This window comes from Molothrus ater, chromosome 1 (genome assembly GCF_012460135.2).
Source record: "Molothrus ater isolate BHLD 08-10-18 breed brown headed cowbird chromosome 1, BPBGC_Mater_1.1, whole genome shotgun sequence".
Classification (NCBI taxonomy): Eukaryota; Metazoa; Chordata; class Aves; order Passeriformes; family Icteridae; genus Molothrus; species Molothrus ater.
The window spans coordinates 102,396,608-102,410,970 of record NC_050478.2 but is presented as its reverse complement, the minus strand read 5'-3'; the positions used below and the strand labels follow the sequence as shown (position 1 = coordinate 102,410,970).

Below are 14,363 nucleotides of genomic sequence, written 5' to 3'. Positions count from 1 at the left end.
TCAGATAAAGCTTTAAATTAGTTAAGTAAAAAAATCAGCAGGAAAAGTCTTTCATCTTGACCTAATTTACTTGAAATTCTTTGCCTGATGTGAAGATTAGTAACAGGTGGCCTTTTAGGGAGCCCTCAGTTTGAGTCTAATGTTCTAGTTGTTCTTTTATTATCCCAAACATCTATAACTAAAGGATTTTTTCACCGTGCCCTTTGTTCACAATGTGGGACTGTAATTGAGTTCATATTTCTCACCCAACCTTTCAGCTGTAATTAATATTTTATTATATCAGATTTTATCACTAAATAGCCTAGCAGCAGGGCATTGAGCCACACGCACGCTCCCACACACGCGTACACACACAAAAGCCACAGTGACTTATTGATGCCAGGCAAGTTCCATGTAATGAGTTATGGTTGAGAGAATACAAAATAAGTTTGTGGCACCCAGCTAATATTCCAAAGCAATTTAGAACTGATCTTATCTTGATCAAGCCAGGACAAAGAGAAATTAAAAGTTACAAGACTGAAATATTCAGTGTTGTGTGGTTATATCAGACATGTGGCATCTAACAAAAATGGTCTTTGCAAGACCAGTTATTAACTGTTTTCATTATTATATTTTATGAGCAAGACCAGTTTAGGTCATACGCTCTTTGTGCTAAGAGTTACACACTGTCCTCTGATCTCAGCTAAGCACAAACACCTCCACAGCATGACAAATGTAAAAATCTGAACATCTAAGTTGATTTGCTATTTGTCCTTTAAACTGGAATAAACCAAAATGATTTCTTTGTGCTACTCTGCATACTAAGGAGATTGTGGGTGTTACTCTAAGCTATTCTGATGGAAATAAGTTTTTTTTTAATACAAATTTTGAAAGATGGAGAAAAAGATGGAGTCTTATCATATAAATATCTGTAAACAAGATTGGAGAGAAATATTTCATAAAGCTAAGTAACTTTGATGATGGGTTGTTTTCATTATAAAAACTTCCCACATAACTTGTGACTAACTGGCCTTCCTCTTCTCAGCAGTATTTTACACAGAAGTCTCCCACCCCCTCTGCCTCTCCCTCTCAGTCTCTCCCTTTTTTCCTCTGCATCCCTCTTGCTCCCCATCTCCCTCTCACTCTCTTCCTTCTCCCCTCATGGCTTTGATTTGAAGAGGTGATTACTGAAAGAAAGTACTCCAGTTAAGAGCAGATCAGTAGCAGGACGGTACAGAACAAGCTCTTCAGTTGAAATGGTTTGTTCATTGTTAACAGCAGAAATAACCTCTTGAAATCTATACCTGCAACTTTCTTTTTAAATTATTTTTAGTTGTTTGTACACACCGAAGTTTCTTAGGGAATGAGTAGGCCCTTGTTCCCCAAGGGAGAGCTCTGTTGCAAAGATGAAGAGGAGGTAAGCCTCCTCACATGGTCAGGAGAGGAAGTGCAGTGTGTTTCTGGCTGCAGAAATCTGGAGCCTTGCTGTGGTGGGGAGGATGGGCTAGGTAGTCAAGCCATGGGGATCAATGCTGATGAGAGCACAGTTTTATTTCTGCTGGAGGTAGGGACAATCTGTTTAGCTTTCTGCAAGTCAATATATCATGCTTTCTCCATTCCTGTATCTCAAGTTAAAGTAACTGGAAATACTCTAGAGAAGAAGAGGAAAAGATACCTGTATATGATTGTAAACAAATTTGCAATGATGGGGAGTGGCGTAATAAGCAGCTGAATGTATAGCTCACTCTCTGAAAAATATTTATTTATTTTTTATTCAGTTTTTCATGTTCACCACGAGAAGATCTCAGAATAGTGGCTTTGTGGACTATTTTGTGGAATTAGTAACCTCACAATCTCTCTGTGGTTTGCATTCATTTTAAAGGCAAGTTGCAAGAAGAGCATAAAGAAAGGAGGAGGCATCCCTGTTTTTTACTGCTTGGTCTCAAAGCCCTGGAGGATCTAAAGCTTTAGGTTAGTTCAGTTTAGACCAGCATCATTGAAGTTAGTGATATTGCTGCTTGGGTTTAAATTAAGAGCATAAAGCCATGTGGAGTGAGATCAATAGTATCTGGTTCCTAGAGGGACTGAGTCATTACTCAGTAGGAATAAAACTTTTTACTGGTAAAATGAAGAAAGGGAGTACTCCTTGTCTTCTGTGTGCTATATTACATGTCCAAGATTAGAATTAAACTTTCTAACTCATAAATAAGTTAAAGCTTACACTTGACTTTTTTCCTGGTTTCCTAAGAAAAGAAGTCTTAAGTATCATCCTGTTCATCTGCCTGTATGTTTCTTCCATCCCTCATTCATAGAGGACCTCTTGGAAATTTTCAAGCAATAATTTGAATGTTGCATAAATAGTGAGTTTCTCACATACTTTGGCATCTCTGTGAAAGACCCAGATTGGCATCTGGAGGGTTAGGCTGTGTTAGAGTATGAGTTAGTTCATTTCATGTGGGCCATCAGCAGAGAGCTACAATTCTCATACCAGCAGGCCAGGATGGAGCCCAGAAGCAGTCACAGCATGTGTCTCCTCTTTTCCAGCCAGTGTTTGGGAGATACTAAAAGGAGCTGAGCATATTGAAGGTGGGAGCTGGGTATCACAGATGACATGTGGAATAGAGATGGGATTGCAGCATTCTGGATTTCTTGCAGTAAAACTTGTAGTGTCTTAGTCTATTTATAAGGCTTTGATGCATCTTCTGTTTCAAATGGCCTTTAAAAAACCCAGTACCTGGTCAATGTAAATGGGATATTTTTGTCCCTTTATCATGAAAGAGCTGTCAGCAGAGATGTTTTATTGCTGTCAAAAAGTAAATGGTGGCATACCTAGCAAAAAGATTATAAGGTTACATTTATCAGAGTTATTTATGGAAGAAGTCCAGTGTCAGTTGGTAGAGCAATTTAAAAAAATGCTCAGTAGATCACAGTGAGTGTAAAGAGATCTTTTAGGCAGTAGTTCTTGTATAAAAATCCCCCCCCCCCAATCTTAAGAAAGTACATAATAAGATTTTTCAGCTCTATTATGAAATAAATTAATTTTATAAATTATGCACAATTTGTTTGTAAAAGGTATTTGATTTTGTAATATAGCTATGAAATCAAAAATCTTTTGCAAACACTGTGTGTAATTTATAAAAAAGTAGCTCGGTGTAAGTTGTTAAAAATGTTTTGTTTAAAGTGTGTCTGTATTAGAGAGACTTCATTTTTATTTTATCTTTCCTACTACTGCTTTTTATTTTCACTTCTTATTTACCAAACAGGATGATACATGTCAAGCTGTTTTCAGTACATTATCTGTTACTTTCTTCTTTTCTTCTCTACATTTCTGCCTTGTGTAAACTTTTGTATTCTTGAATATTTCAGTCTTTTTCTAGTTTTGTTTTTTCTCTTTCTCTTTTCATATGCACAATTACTTGTCTGCAATATTTCTTTTTTTTCTGTAAAAAAAAAAACAAACCAAACAAAAAAGAAAAAACAAAACAAAACAAACAAACAAAAAAAAAAAACCACAAAAAAAATCCCAAAAAAACCCAAAACACCCAAGGGGGAAAAAACCACCGAAAAACCACCACCACCACCAAAATACATTTCCAGGATTCTGGTGCCTCTCTTAGTTTGTCACTTGCAGCCTGTATTTAGCAGATTGATCTCATTGGTAATGTATGGGGCACATTAGGGGAGCTCTGTAATCAAAGATGTCCTTTTCTTGTCCAGCATTTAATAGCTGAAATAAATTATGAATCTAGAGCCAAATTCTTTCTTGTGCCATATTACTTACACCTGTAGAAAACTGCTTTGAACTCCTTGTGAAACAGTACTATTTTAAGCAGGCTTAATTTCATTTACATTTTGTACTCATTTTGTATTGTGCAGGTCTACAGACTGTGTACAAAATTTATATATTTTCTTGACATTTTTGAGTTTGAAGGAAGAGCAGCCAAATACATAAATCTGTATTAAGTATGGAGAGTACAAGCCACAGTGAAGTTTTAAGTGTTTCAGAAAAAATATGTTTCTGATCATGGCGGGGTTTTGTGGCCTGCAATATTTTAGAACATTTAATTTTTTCAGCAGAAGAAACAATAATTAAAAACTTCCCCCGCAAAATAACAAAGAGGTGTCTTGTAAAGGAAAAAGAAAGGTAGAATTAGGTGGTTATTTCTAAGTATGCAGAATTGCTAAGACTTCCTGTCTCATCAGATGGATCATATCAGTACAGGGCAGTATTCAGCTCCTGGGAGAACAGGGCTGGGGAAACTGATGATGAAGGAATTTCAGGTGTAGCAATGTACATAACAATTGTGAAAACATAGTTGCGTCCTGTCATTTTTGTCATCCTGTTTGTGGCAATTATAGCAGTCACTCTTCTAGGCCAGTGCAGTAACAACACTGCCAAGTCCTAGTTGGGTGTGATAATTAACCATGCAGTGGTATAACCAGGGAGAAAAAAAAAAACGTTTCATCAAGGATTGGGGGCGTTGGGAGGGTTGAGAGAGCAGTTTTGATTCCCTTGCCAGTTCACAATAACAACAGAGCAGTCTCTTGTGCCACAATTATTGTTGGCGTTATGTCTAACCACTACTTATATACTTGTTGGGCAAATGGGTCTTATAAATTTTAATATGCTGTTTCAATAGTAAACTAATACTTCTTTTGAACAAGTGTAGTCTAGCATATGTATTGAATTTATTGATTTTTTGCAAAGGATGGATGGGACAAAGTTAAAACTGCAGTCCATCAGCAGGCTATATGTTGTAAAACCAAGTACAGATTATCTACTGCCACAGTCTTTATTGTCCCGCTAAATAACAAAGTATTACAAACTGAAATTCTTGTAAGATTTTTCACTCTCTCTCCCCTTCTCTACTAACAAAACAAAACTGCAGTTTGGATTGTCATTTGTGATGACTGAATCTAAAGGCAGAAACATTTCAGAAAGGTTTCATGAAAGGTGTTACGGTTGCCTGCAGTTACAAGGCTGAAGATGGGCACTCTTTGCTGGACACTCTCTGCCCCTGACAAGTGTGCTTAGATTCTCTAAAACAATGAATTCTCTGTACTAGGAAATAAGACAAAAAGTTAAACACCCAGTGTCATCAGGCCTAGGTGGCACCCATCTGGCCCCTGGAAAGTGGAGGGAGCATGCATCACTGTCTCCTTTTCCCTGCAGATTTTCTTCATGCAATTTTCTGAGCCAAAGCTCTCATGGGTCCCTTAAATCCTAGGGAGTCCAGATTTGCAAAAGAGAAATTTATTCTTTCTTCTGCATCTGGAAAAAAGAATTTGAAAGTGTTATGAACTTATGGTGGCCATTAAATTACTGTTTTCAGAGCCTATCTGTCTCTACTTCAGTTGAGATACTATGTAGCAAATGCTTTCCTTCTCAAGGGAATTGAACCTGTTGTCATATCCTTCCCTGGTGACTGTCCTTAGAGGAAAGAACAAGCGAAATATCTTTAACTTCCAGTGACATAATGCTTTCCATTTGAAAAATTGTCAGGATTTCCTGTATAAAACCACAGGAATGCTAAGGAGAGGTTTGCTTGGATGTATTTTCCCCAGAAAATCTCCTTTGTAAATGCTGACTTTTAAGTCTTTGAGACCATCCATACAAAAGAGTTGGGCAGTCGCAAAGCAGCTTAAGAGTTTTACATTAAAAACCAGATACTGTTCCCCAGTGGACTTGGGTCTGTGAAGATAAAGCTCATTACGACACCTGAGAGTTTACATTTGGCACTATCTCTAGGGACTGAACCTAAGCTGTCTTATCTTCTCCTTTACAGCTGTTTAGGTATTTCTGCTGTGATTGATCTGAGAAATAGGGCTCCTTGCATGACAATGGAGGTGTTGTATAATATTAGTCTGTCTTGTGTTCATGCCAGGTCTGATTCCAAAAGATTCCTTGAATTTTATTTTTTCCCCCCATGGGCTGAAAATATCAGGTGCCAGTAATAGGATTTCCTGAGAATTTAGAAAGGCCCTGCCTTGGAGACTCTAACCAGACTTATCTCTTGACCTGCAAAGATAGTAAATAAAGGCAGGTGTGAAAGTGGAATCATTCCATTCAAGTTTGAACAGGCTGGTAGCACAAAGTATTTTATTTACTTAGCACCTTTTCTACATTTGTGAGGCAACAACTGTTCCTCAGCATTAGAAACCTGCCAAAGAATGGTGAAGCTTTTGTTTACATGGAACCTCCTAGCTTCAAGTAAAGATGCAAACAAAAAGTTAAAAGGATTTAAGATTCCCTTCACTCCAAAAAGCTATAAGGATTATCCCTTTGCTCACCCAAAGAAACAGGACATACACCTCTAACACTAGTATGTCAAGTGCTTAAATGGGAAAAATTACAAGAATTTTGATGATTATGTGTTGCGTAAATATTACTTGTGGCATTGCCTAAATCACTTCTCCCCCCCCCATATAAATTACATATTAATGTATGATTTTAAAAATACTTGTTGGCATTGTTGTTGGTACAGCAACATCAATTTAGAGGTTTTGCTTAGTCTGCTTGTTTTTCTTCACTCTAAGTTCTGTATTTTCATGTCTGAACATTATGTTCCTACAAGAGATTTTTTTTAAGCTTCTTCACCTTTTTTTAGAAGCTATAGTGAGCGATGCTGTATTTTGCATAAAGCCCAGAAAATCTCTGATCCCCCAAATAAAATGTCCCTGAAATAGAGGTGTCTACCTTAAACAGACTTCTCCATCATTAGTAGATACACTCATTTGTCCTGCTGCTAATCAAAAACTCCCTGGTCTTACCACTAGTCCACAGCTGAACCATGTGTGCTTCCCCTTTGATAAAATATGCAAGGTGGTCACAGGGACAGTGGTCAGCAGGACACGACTGCTATTCAGCTGGTTCTCTGGCGTTGAATCCATTCTGGAAATGACTGCACACAGAGTATATTTTATTCACTGTATATTAGGTGTTGCTAGAACTCCTCACCCACTGGTAAAGCCTGTGTAGCTGTGATGGTGAGACACCTGATAAATCAGGGGCTGTTCATCACCTTTGTTTAATCCACTTATAATAAATAAGGCTCTTGCACAGCAGGAGGAGAGTTAGTGGCAATTTCTTGTAGCCTTTTTCTATTTGCCTGCTAACCATAAATTATTAATTCCTGTCCTTTAAAGAGTAATTTCCCTCTTCCATTTCAAGGTGCATTACATATGTGTAATTACATATAATTTCTAGAACTGTAAAATTTGAAGTTACAGGATGAATTACAAGAATCTAGTGCATTATAAGGGCATGGAGAAAAAGATATGTATCTCCAGTGTTAATCCATATAAATATGATGTGACCATGTCAGAGACAGCTGATGACAGAGATGAAATTATGTTGCATATTATACAGAAAAAACTGTCCAAAGGCTGTATTCTTTTCAAGATGCAACATTAGGCAATAAAATTGCTAACACATGATAAGTAAAGATATATGTAGTTTTAGATACAAAGCATGAACAAAACAACTGATTCATTTAAAAAGTCTTAATGGCAGTACGATAGAAGATTTTTCAGGGTCTACAGAAGATTTCCCCCCTACAAACTGTGGGGACTCTTATGGTTTGAGCAATCAGGTCCTTCATGGACTTAAGAGCTGTGATAATGGGGTGGGGTTTGGGTTTCTTAATTTTGCCCTCTATTGGAACTGATATTTTAGTAGAAAAATGCAGTAAAGTGAGTCTAGCATGCAGATAAATAGGGCTGTGGGAATAACTGAAATAATGGTCAATATGTAGATTAAGGGTTATTCTATTGTTTGACTCGGTAAGCATTAAAACAAAGTAAGCATGCAAGTCAAAATACAGAAATAGATCTATAAAAGTACCAGTTTTCTATATTTCTAATAAAGCATGAACTTATAGCAGTGAGCAGAAAACTTCAAATTAGGCTCCAGAGTGTTACCATGACAGTCTGCAAAGGTAGCCCAACAGTTTACACAGCTTATTAGAGCACTCCTAGTGGACCTTAAGAGCTTTGCAGGCTTTGTGGATTTCTTGCGGGGGGCGGGGGGAATCAAGGATAATAAGAATTCAAAGAGATTTTAAACAGTTGATGCAGGAATAAGAAAATTTCTTATTCTTATTTTACAACTGGATTTCTGAGGCTCATAATAGTTCATTGACTTGCCTAGGATCACACACAGCAGCTGTATTGAGACTAGTAATAAATTCAGATAGTCTTTGTCTATATTCAGTTTCTTAGGCCATCTCCCTTCTGTGAAATTAATTCTAAAAATTTCTTTAATGCTTCCGTTATATAAAGCATCAAGAGTGTTTTAGAGAGACAAAATAGAGCTGACAGTTCAATAATGAAGTAATCAAGCTTGTTTTCCCTTTGTTTGCAATTTGGAATTACTTTGGAATTAGGTGTAATTATAGATTAATAAGTTTCAATAAATGCCTAGATTGTACATGTTAAGTATGTACATGTACCTACTCCTGTGTGAAGACTTCTAAAGTCTACATTTGCATCCAATAGGTCCTTCTTGGAAAGTTATTCTGTAACTTTGAATGAGACTTTGATTCATTAAAATTTGATTTACAGCTTTCCAGTATTGTGGAGTAATGTCCTGATTCAGGAGATTACCAAAACCCATCATTTCATGTAGTTAAGACTATATATATACTTAAGTCTTCTTTGAGATTGTCATTTGTCTAAGTACTCTGAGTATCTTTTATTACCATGCTAATATGGTTTTCTTTCTGCTTTCATGTCTCTTTTTCAGCTCTGAAAAAAAATTAGTGAATTTTTCAGACATTGACACACCATTCCAATTTAAGCAATCTAAATTCAATAAATATCTGAGAGACATGCTATATTTAATTTCTTACAATAATTAAAGTACAGTGTTCAGATCTGTATCTTTGCACAATCATTTAAATTTGGAACTGATTTGGAATTGTTAGAATAAAAAGCAGTGTAAAAATAATATAATTTTTTTTCTTTTCCCAAACACCTTTTTAATCCCCAAATTTGAAGCGTTTGAATCCTAGGTTAAAAATAACTGCCATGTGTTCCTTTCCCAATGCAGCAACGAACTATTAATTTATAAAAATAAATTTTGAATTTAATTTCCAAGGCATTGAAATTCTATAGTAGAACAGTGTAACATGAATTATACTTAAATTACATTTCTTTGCTTCTGGAAAATCAGTCTAAATGCTGCTGATAACCGATATGCTTTTAGCACATTTCAGTGTAGTGTAGAACTTGTTTTCAGGATTACAGGTAAGGAGACTTTATTCTCTGAAATGCAGAGGTGTGGAAAAGGAATAATTCAACTTCAAACAAACCAGAAATCTGACTAATACATAACAGAAATAGTAGAGTCGTGGCACAGTGCTAGCTCAATTCACTGAGCTTGAACCCTTTTCAGGCAGTCCAGCTGTTACATATTAAAGAAAGTAATATTAATTCTAAGACCTAGAGAAAGCTTTTGGATTATAATTGTAATTGGGGTAATTTTGTAAAATTCATTAGCAAGATGATCTCATTTGTACAAATGTAAAAAGTATCACTGGTAAAATTCTGTCAGGTTTCCATTGACCCAGGTGCTCATAATGTGTTAATTTACATCAGAGAAACAGCAGTGTGTGGAAATTGGCCAGCAGATAGGATTTAGTTATTTTTCATTAGCACTTGGACTTTGATGAAGGGGAACAGAAAAGAGTTGTTTGACCTTTCAGTGCTTAAATTATTAAAGAGCAAATAGATTTGAGGTCTAGATGCTTGCAAATCTAATTTGTCTTGTGGAGTAAGGATTAAAAGACATTTTGAGTTTGAAATTGCTCCAGTCAACTTACTTCTTACTTTAAAGTATCTGAAAATGAGTAAATGGCAGGCATCTAAAAGGTATACAAGGAGTAGTGTACGTAGTAGAAATAAATACGGATTTACCTCAGAAAAAGGAGCATTTTAATGACAGATTTGTCTCTACAATGTCTTCTGTCTTTAGCTTTAATCACTGAGTGAAAAATTAAGAGAATCCTCATTTCAGTACTGAAACAAGTCATATTATCTCATCTGGTCTGATGTACCTCTTATATTCAGGCCTGCTTCAAGGAGGAAGTGACTTAGTTTACTATCCATCATGCTTAGTGAAACTGCTGGATTCTTATATTTGCTGCAGTATTAGGCAAGCATACCCAGCTCCACTATCTTGCAAGAATAAATGTTTACTTCACCTTCTGCATTTTTTTCCAATACTACATTTGAGTTTGCAAATGGTATTTATTGTAGATTAATATTGCAAATTAATAGTTAGAGGAGGCAACATGCTGTCTTCAAAGTAGCTTGGAGTCCGAGTTCTAAGCAACTCTATTTTGTTCTAGAAAATTAATTGTGAAAATCATGTCAAAAATTGGTTTGTAAGAAAAGAACCAAGGTTTTAATGTAGATATTCTCTGGCTAGGTTTTTTACAAATCAGTAAAAATCAGTTCCCACAGGATCAAAGAAACATTGCTGTGGATTGACCTTCATTTACTACTCAGCATGGAATTAATCAACTAATGAAAATGTTTCTGCTTGATATGAAGCAGAATATCTCTTGTTGCACAGAGCTGCAAAATGTACAAGCAGAGGCCTTCAAGTGAATCCTCAAGACATTCCTCTGTCCCTGACTGTACTAAATTTATGCATGGTTAGATTTCTGCGTGAAGTTCAGCATTAAATTAAAACATTTAAATTTGAGTGTCCACTTTGAGATGTCTACATGTGAGCTGAGTATTTAGTTATTATAATCAATGGAGTCTGAGAAGCAATTAGGTTGACCTGTAAGTGGACACTTTCTTTCTGCTCAGGTCTCTTGGAACTGTAGATGTGTGGACACCTTCATGAAGGCAGATAGGTTTAAATATGTTAACACTGAGCTAAAGCTCCACCATATTGAAAGTCTAAATCGGGCAGAAGGAAAGGTGCATTCTCAGTCTTAACTTTGTGGGCATTTTTTGTGACCATAGAAGTCCAGCATCTTCTACTGGAGATGCTAGATCTTAAAAATACAGTCAACAAGGTCTGTGGCACATGATCAGTAAGTCTGGTAAAAAACCAGTAAGATGGTCAAGAAAATTGGCATTTTCTGCCCCTTGGTGATATTTGACTATAAAAAGTCTGCAGGCCTTAAATGGTGGTGTCCTAGAATTATGGAATGGTTTGGGTTGGAAGGGACCTTAAAGATCATCTAGTCTTGACCCTAATCTGGTCAAGGGATGCCTTCCCTTCCAGTTTGCCTAAAGCACCATCCCTCCTGTCATTGGACAGTTCATAACTTTATTTCTAAATCAGGTTTGCCTCTAGAAGGGAAGTAGCCACAGCTGTGCAGGGATGTGACTAAGCCAATAAACCCTGTTGGGTCCAGACTGAGATGGTCCTGCAGAAGCTCAGCCCATGTGTCCCTGTATTTTGGGCAGAATCTTATGTAAACATAATTCTCTACCTACAGATGGCAGGAACAGTAACACATCAGAAGACTCTGTGGATATTTCATCTTCAAGAAGCTTCCTATGCAGAGATTGCTGTTTTTTATGAACTGTCAACTTGAAAGATCATAAAGTGTTACTGAATGTAGATGATACACAGAAATGTGGACACATTGCCACTTTGACATCAATTATCTAGTCTGACTTGTTTACTGGGATTCAAGATTCCAGGAGACAAATACTGATTAAGAATCACTGGTCCCCAGTGAAGCACTAAACTTGTAAGCCAGTCCTCTTTAGAGACATGGACTTCCCACATCACAAATTTAAAAGCACTGACTCAGTCTTTTACAGCAACTGCAAGGGTATAATGATTACACTGTTTGCATATACAGCAGAAATTGCAATTTCTTTGTTCCTGTTTGAATGTCCATAGCACCTTTACAGTGGAGAGAGATGGACTGTTCTCTGTAGGTCCCAGTACAACAGAGACTGCAAGTGCAAACTGACTTGCTTTGCAGAATGCAGAAACTGAAAAATATGGTTATCTATGAGATGTGTGAAAGTGCTTTGCTGAGTGATAATAGTGTTATCAAAAAGTGTTTTATACTTGCTCAGCAGTAGTCAATATGCCACTGAAATTTTGCTTTGTGCTTTTATAAATACTTATAATGTCAACAGTTAAGCAAATACTGATCCCTGTCTCTCTGTAATTTATGTCTTCATTTTAATCTCAGTACTAATTTAATTTCATTTAGGTAAGATAACAGGTTAGAGAAGGGACTCTATAGCTTTATGCTTGCTTTGGTGAACAAAATAATACTTGATTTCACATTTTAGCACTGATTAAACAAACTTTTTCTGTATCAGAGTTTAAACAGGAAAATGTGCTGTGCATTCTCTTGTGTGAAAAGCTGTGATGTGTATGGCTATTTTTGTCTTTCCAGAACAAAATTAATTTGAAAGCATGAATCTATTCCACAGATTTATACACCTGAATATTAAAATGTCTTTTTTTTTTTTCCTGTGTTCTTTTCTTTTAACAGTTGTTTTTTTGCAGTAAATACTCCACTGTTATGGTTTTAGGATGGTTTGACTGCCCAAGTTTTAAAATAACCACTGCTTCTTTTCTTCTTTCTTTTCTACTCTCTTAGTGTCTATCAAATCGTTGTTGAGGAAGAGCGCCCACGGAGGACCAAAAAGACAACTGAAATCCTAAAGTGCTACCCAGTGCCCATTCATTTCCAGAATGCCTCACTCTTGAATTCCCAGTACTACTTTGCTGCAGAGATTCCAGCCAATGGTTTACTAGCTGCTCAGCCTTTTACTGTTGGTGATAACAAAACATACAGTGGTTTCTGGAATACTCCTCTTCTTCCTCATAAGAGCTACAGCATCTATTTCCAAGCTGCTAGCAGAGCCAATGGGGTAGGTCTTGCAACAGGCATGATTTTATACAGTGTGTGTAAATTAATGATTGGCATCAACTAGCAGGATGCCCAGTTTAGTTGCTAATGAGAAAATGAAGTAACAGTGAAATTTAACACACTGACTTTAAAAAATAGCAGTTTTCCTAACACAATATTGCTTAATGATTAAAGGTTACAGGAAAGAGGAGGGGAAAACCACACGTTTTGTCAGTAGTGAGCAGGCAAAGTAGTATATTACCATTCTGTCTTATTAGCTAAAAGCTGTCCAGTGACTGTGTTTGACTGGCTTTTTTTCTTCCTTTTTTGTTTTTTTTCTTGCTTTGAACAAGAAAATGTTGTGATTTCTTTCATTACATTTAAGCCAAACACGATTGTGGGGTTTAGCACATCTGTCTTGGCGTGTCCAGTCCTGTTACCTTGGTTTGTAATATCTTGATCTCCCTTTTTCTCATTCAGTTGTCCTGATTGAATTAGAAATCACTTTTTTTTTGTCCCTTTCTGCAAACAAAGTAAAAGGAAAATGAAGAAACGAAGTAGATGGAACTGAAAGAAAGTGTGTAAAAAGATCCTCACAGATCATGTTTCATCAGACTAATTCTTCCTGGAATTGTTTTTCATTTCCTGGACAGACCTACCCAGAGCCCTTCAATTCTTGATAAGCTTTGGCTGTCTGTGCTGACAGCCTGGAAATGTTTTCTGCCAGAAACCATAATGCTCCCTCATTCACAGTGCACCGACAGTGCACAAATGTGAAACACCATTGATTATTTTTTCTTCCTAAAGTTGTCTAACATGATGCCTCAAACTATACTTTCTGTAAGAAAAAGAAAAATCTCCCAAGGTCATTATGTTGCCAGTTAAAAAGCTGAACACTTGCCTGTGCTCCTACAAATATCTTTCACATTTTCTACTTTTAGAGGAATCTTAAGTGAAATGTTTACATACCATACCCAAGCAGTGCTTGTCCATGTTATGAAAGCACTTTGGAGTTAGCTAATAAGCAGTTAAATATGGAATAAGGCACATTCTGCTCTGACATTTTATCAGTACTTTTAAGAATAGGATAATGGATGACTTTCTCTGTCTAGAAACACAAGATGTGACCTTTTTCCTCTTTGTTTGACACAGGAAACTAAAATCGACTGCGTCAGGGTAGCCACAAAAGGTATGTTTGGATTATGTCATGTATTCTGTACTTCAGCTTGTTGACCTTCCCTTCACATGGTGTTTGGAAACTTCCAGAAGTGTTTATATTGCTAAAACAGATCACTAAACATATTATAGAATTTTCATAGAATCATTTGCATCCTTAGCTGAGATTTACGAAATTTACTTGTTTGTTTGTTTGTAATCATAAATTTATTAATTACTTCTGGTTGTCTGCTTGAACACATGGCTTTTAAAATATATTCTCTGGGTTTTTATATGATCTCACTTACATACCTATATATATGTATTTATATAGTAGAGTTGTAAAATTGCCAATTGCAGAGTACATACTGGCTGCTTATACATCCG

At 36.4% G+C, this 14,363-nt stretch overlaps 1 protein-coding gene across 5 annotated transcripts in view; it reads left to right on the top strand.

The window, feature by feature from the left end:
• Nucleotides 1-14,363, top strand: part of PTPRM (protein tyrosine phosphatase receptor type M) — a 441,653-nt gene that overhangs the window by 252,494 nt on the left and 174,796 nt on the right. For all 5 annotated transcript variants that reach the window (XM_054515015.1, XM_054515010.1, XM_036405775.2 and 2 more), the window contains exons 12-13: nt 12,570-12,843; nt 13,974-14,010. In XM_054515015.1, coding sequence (XP_054370990.1) covers nt 12,570-12,843; nt 13,974-14,010 — 311 coding nt within the window. The remainder of the gene's footprint in view (nt 1-12,569; nt 12,844-13,973; nt 14,011-14,363) is intronic.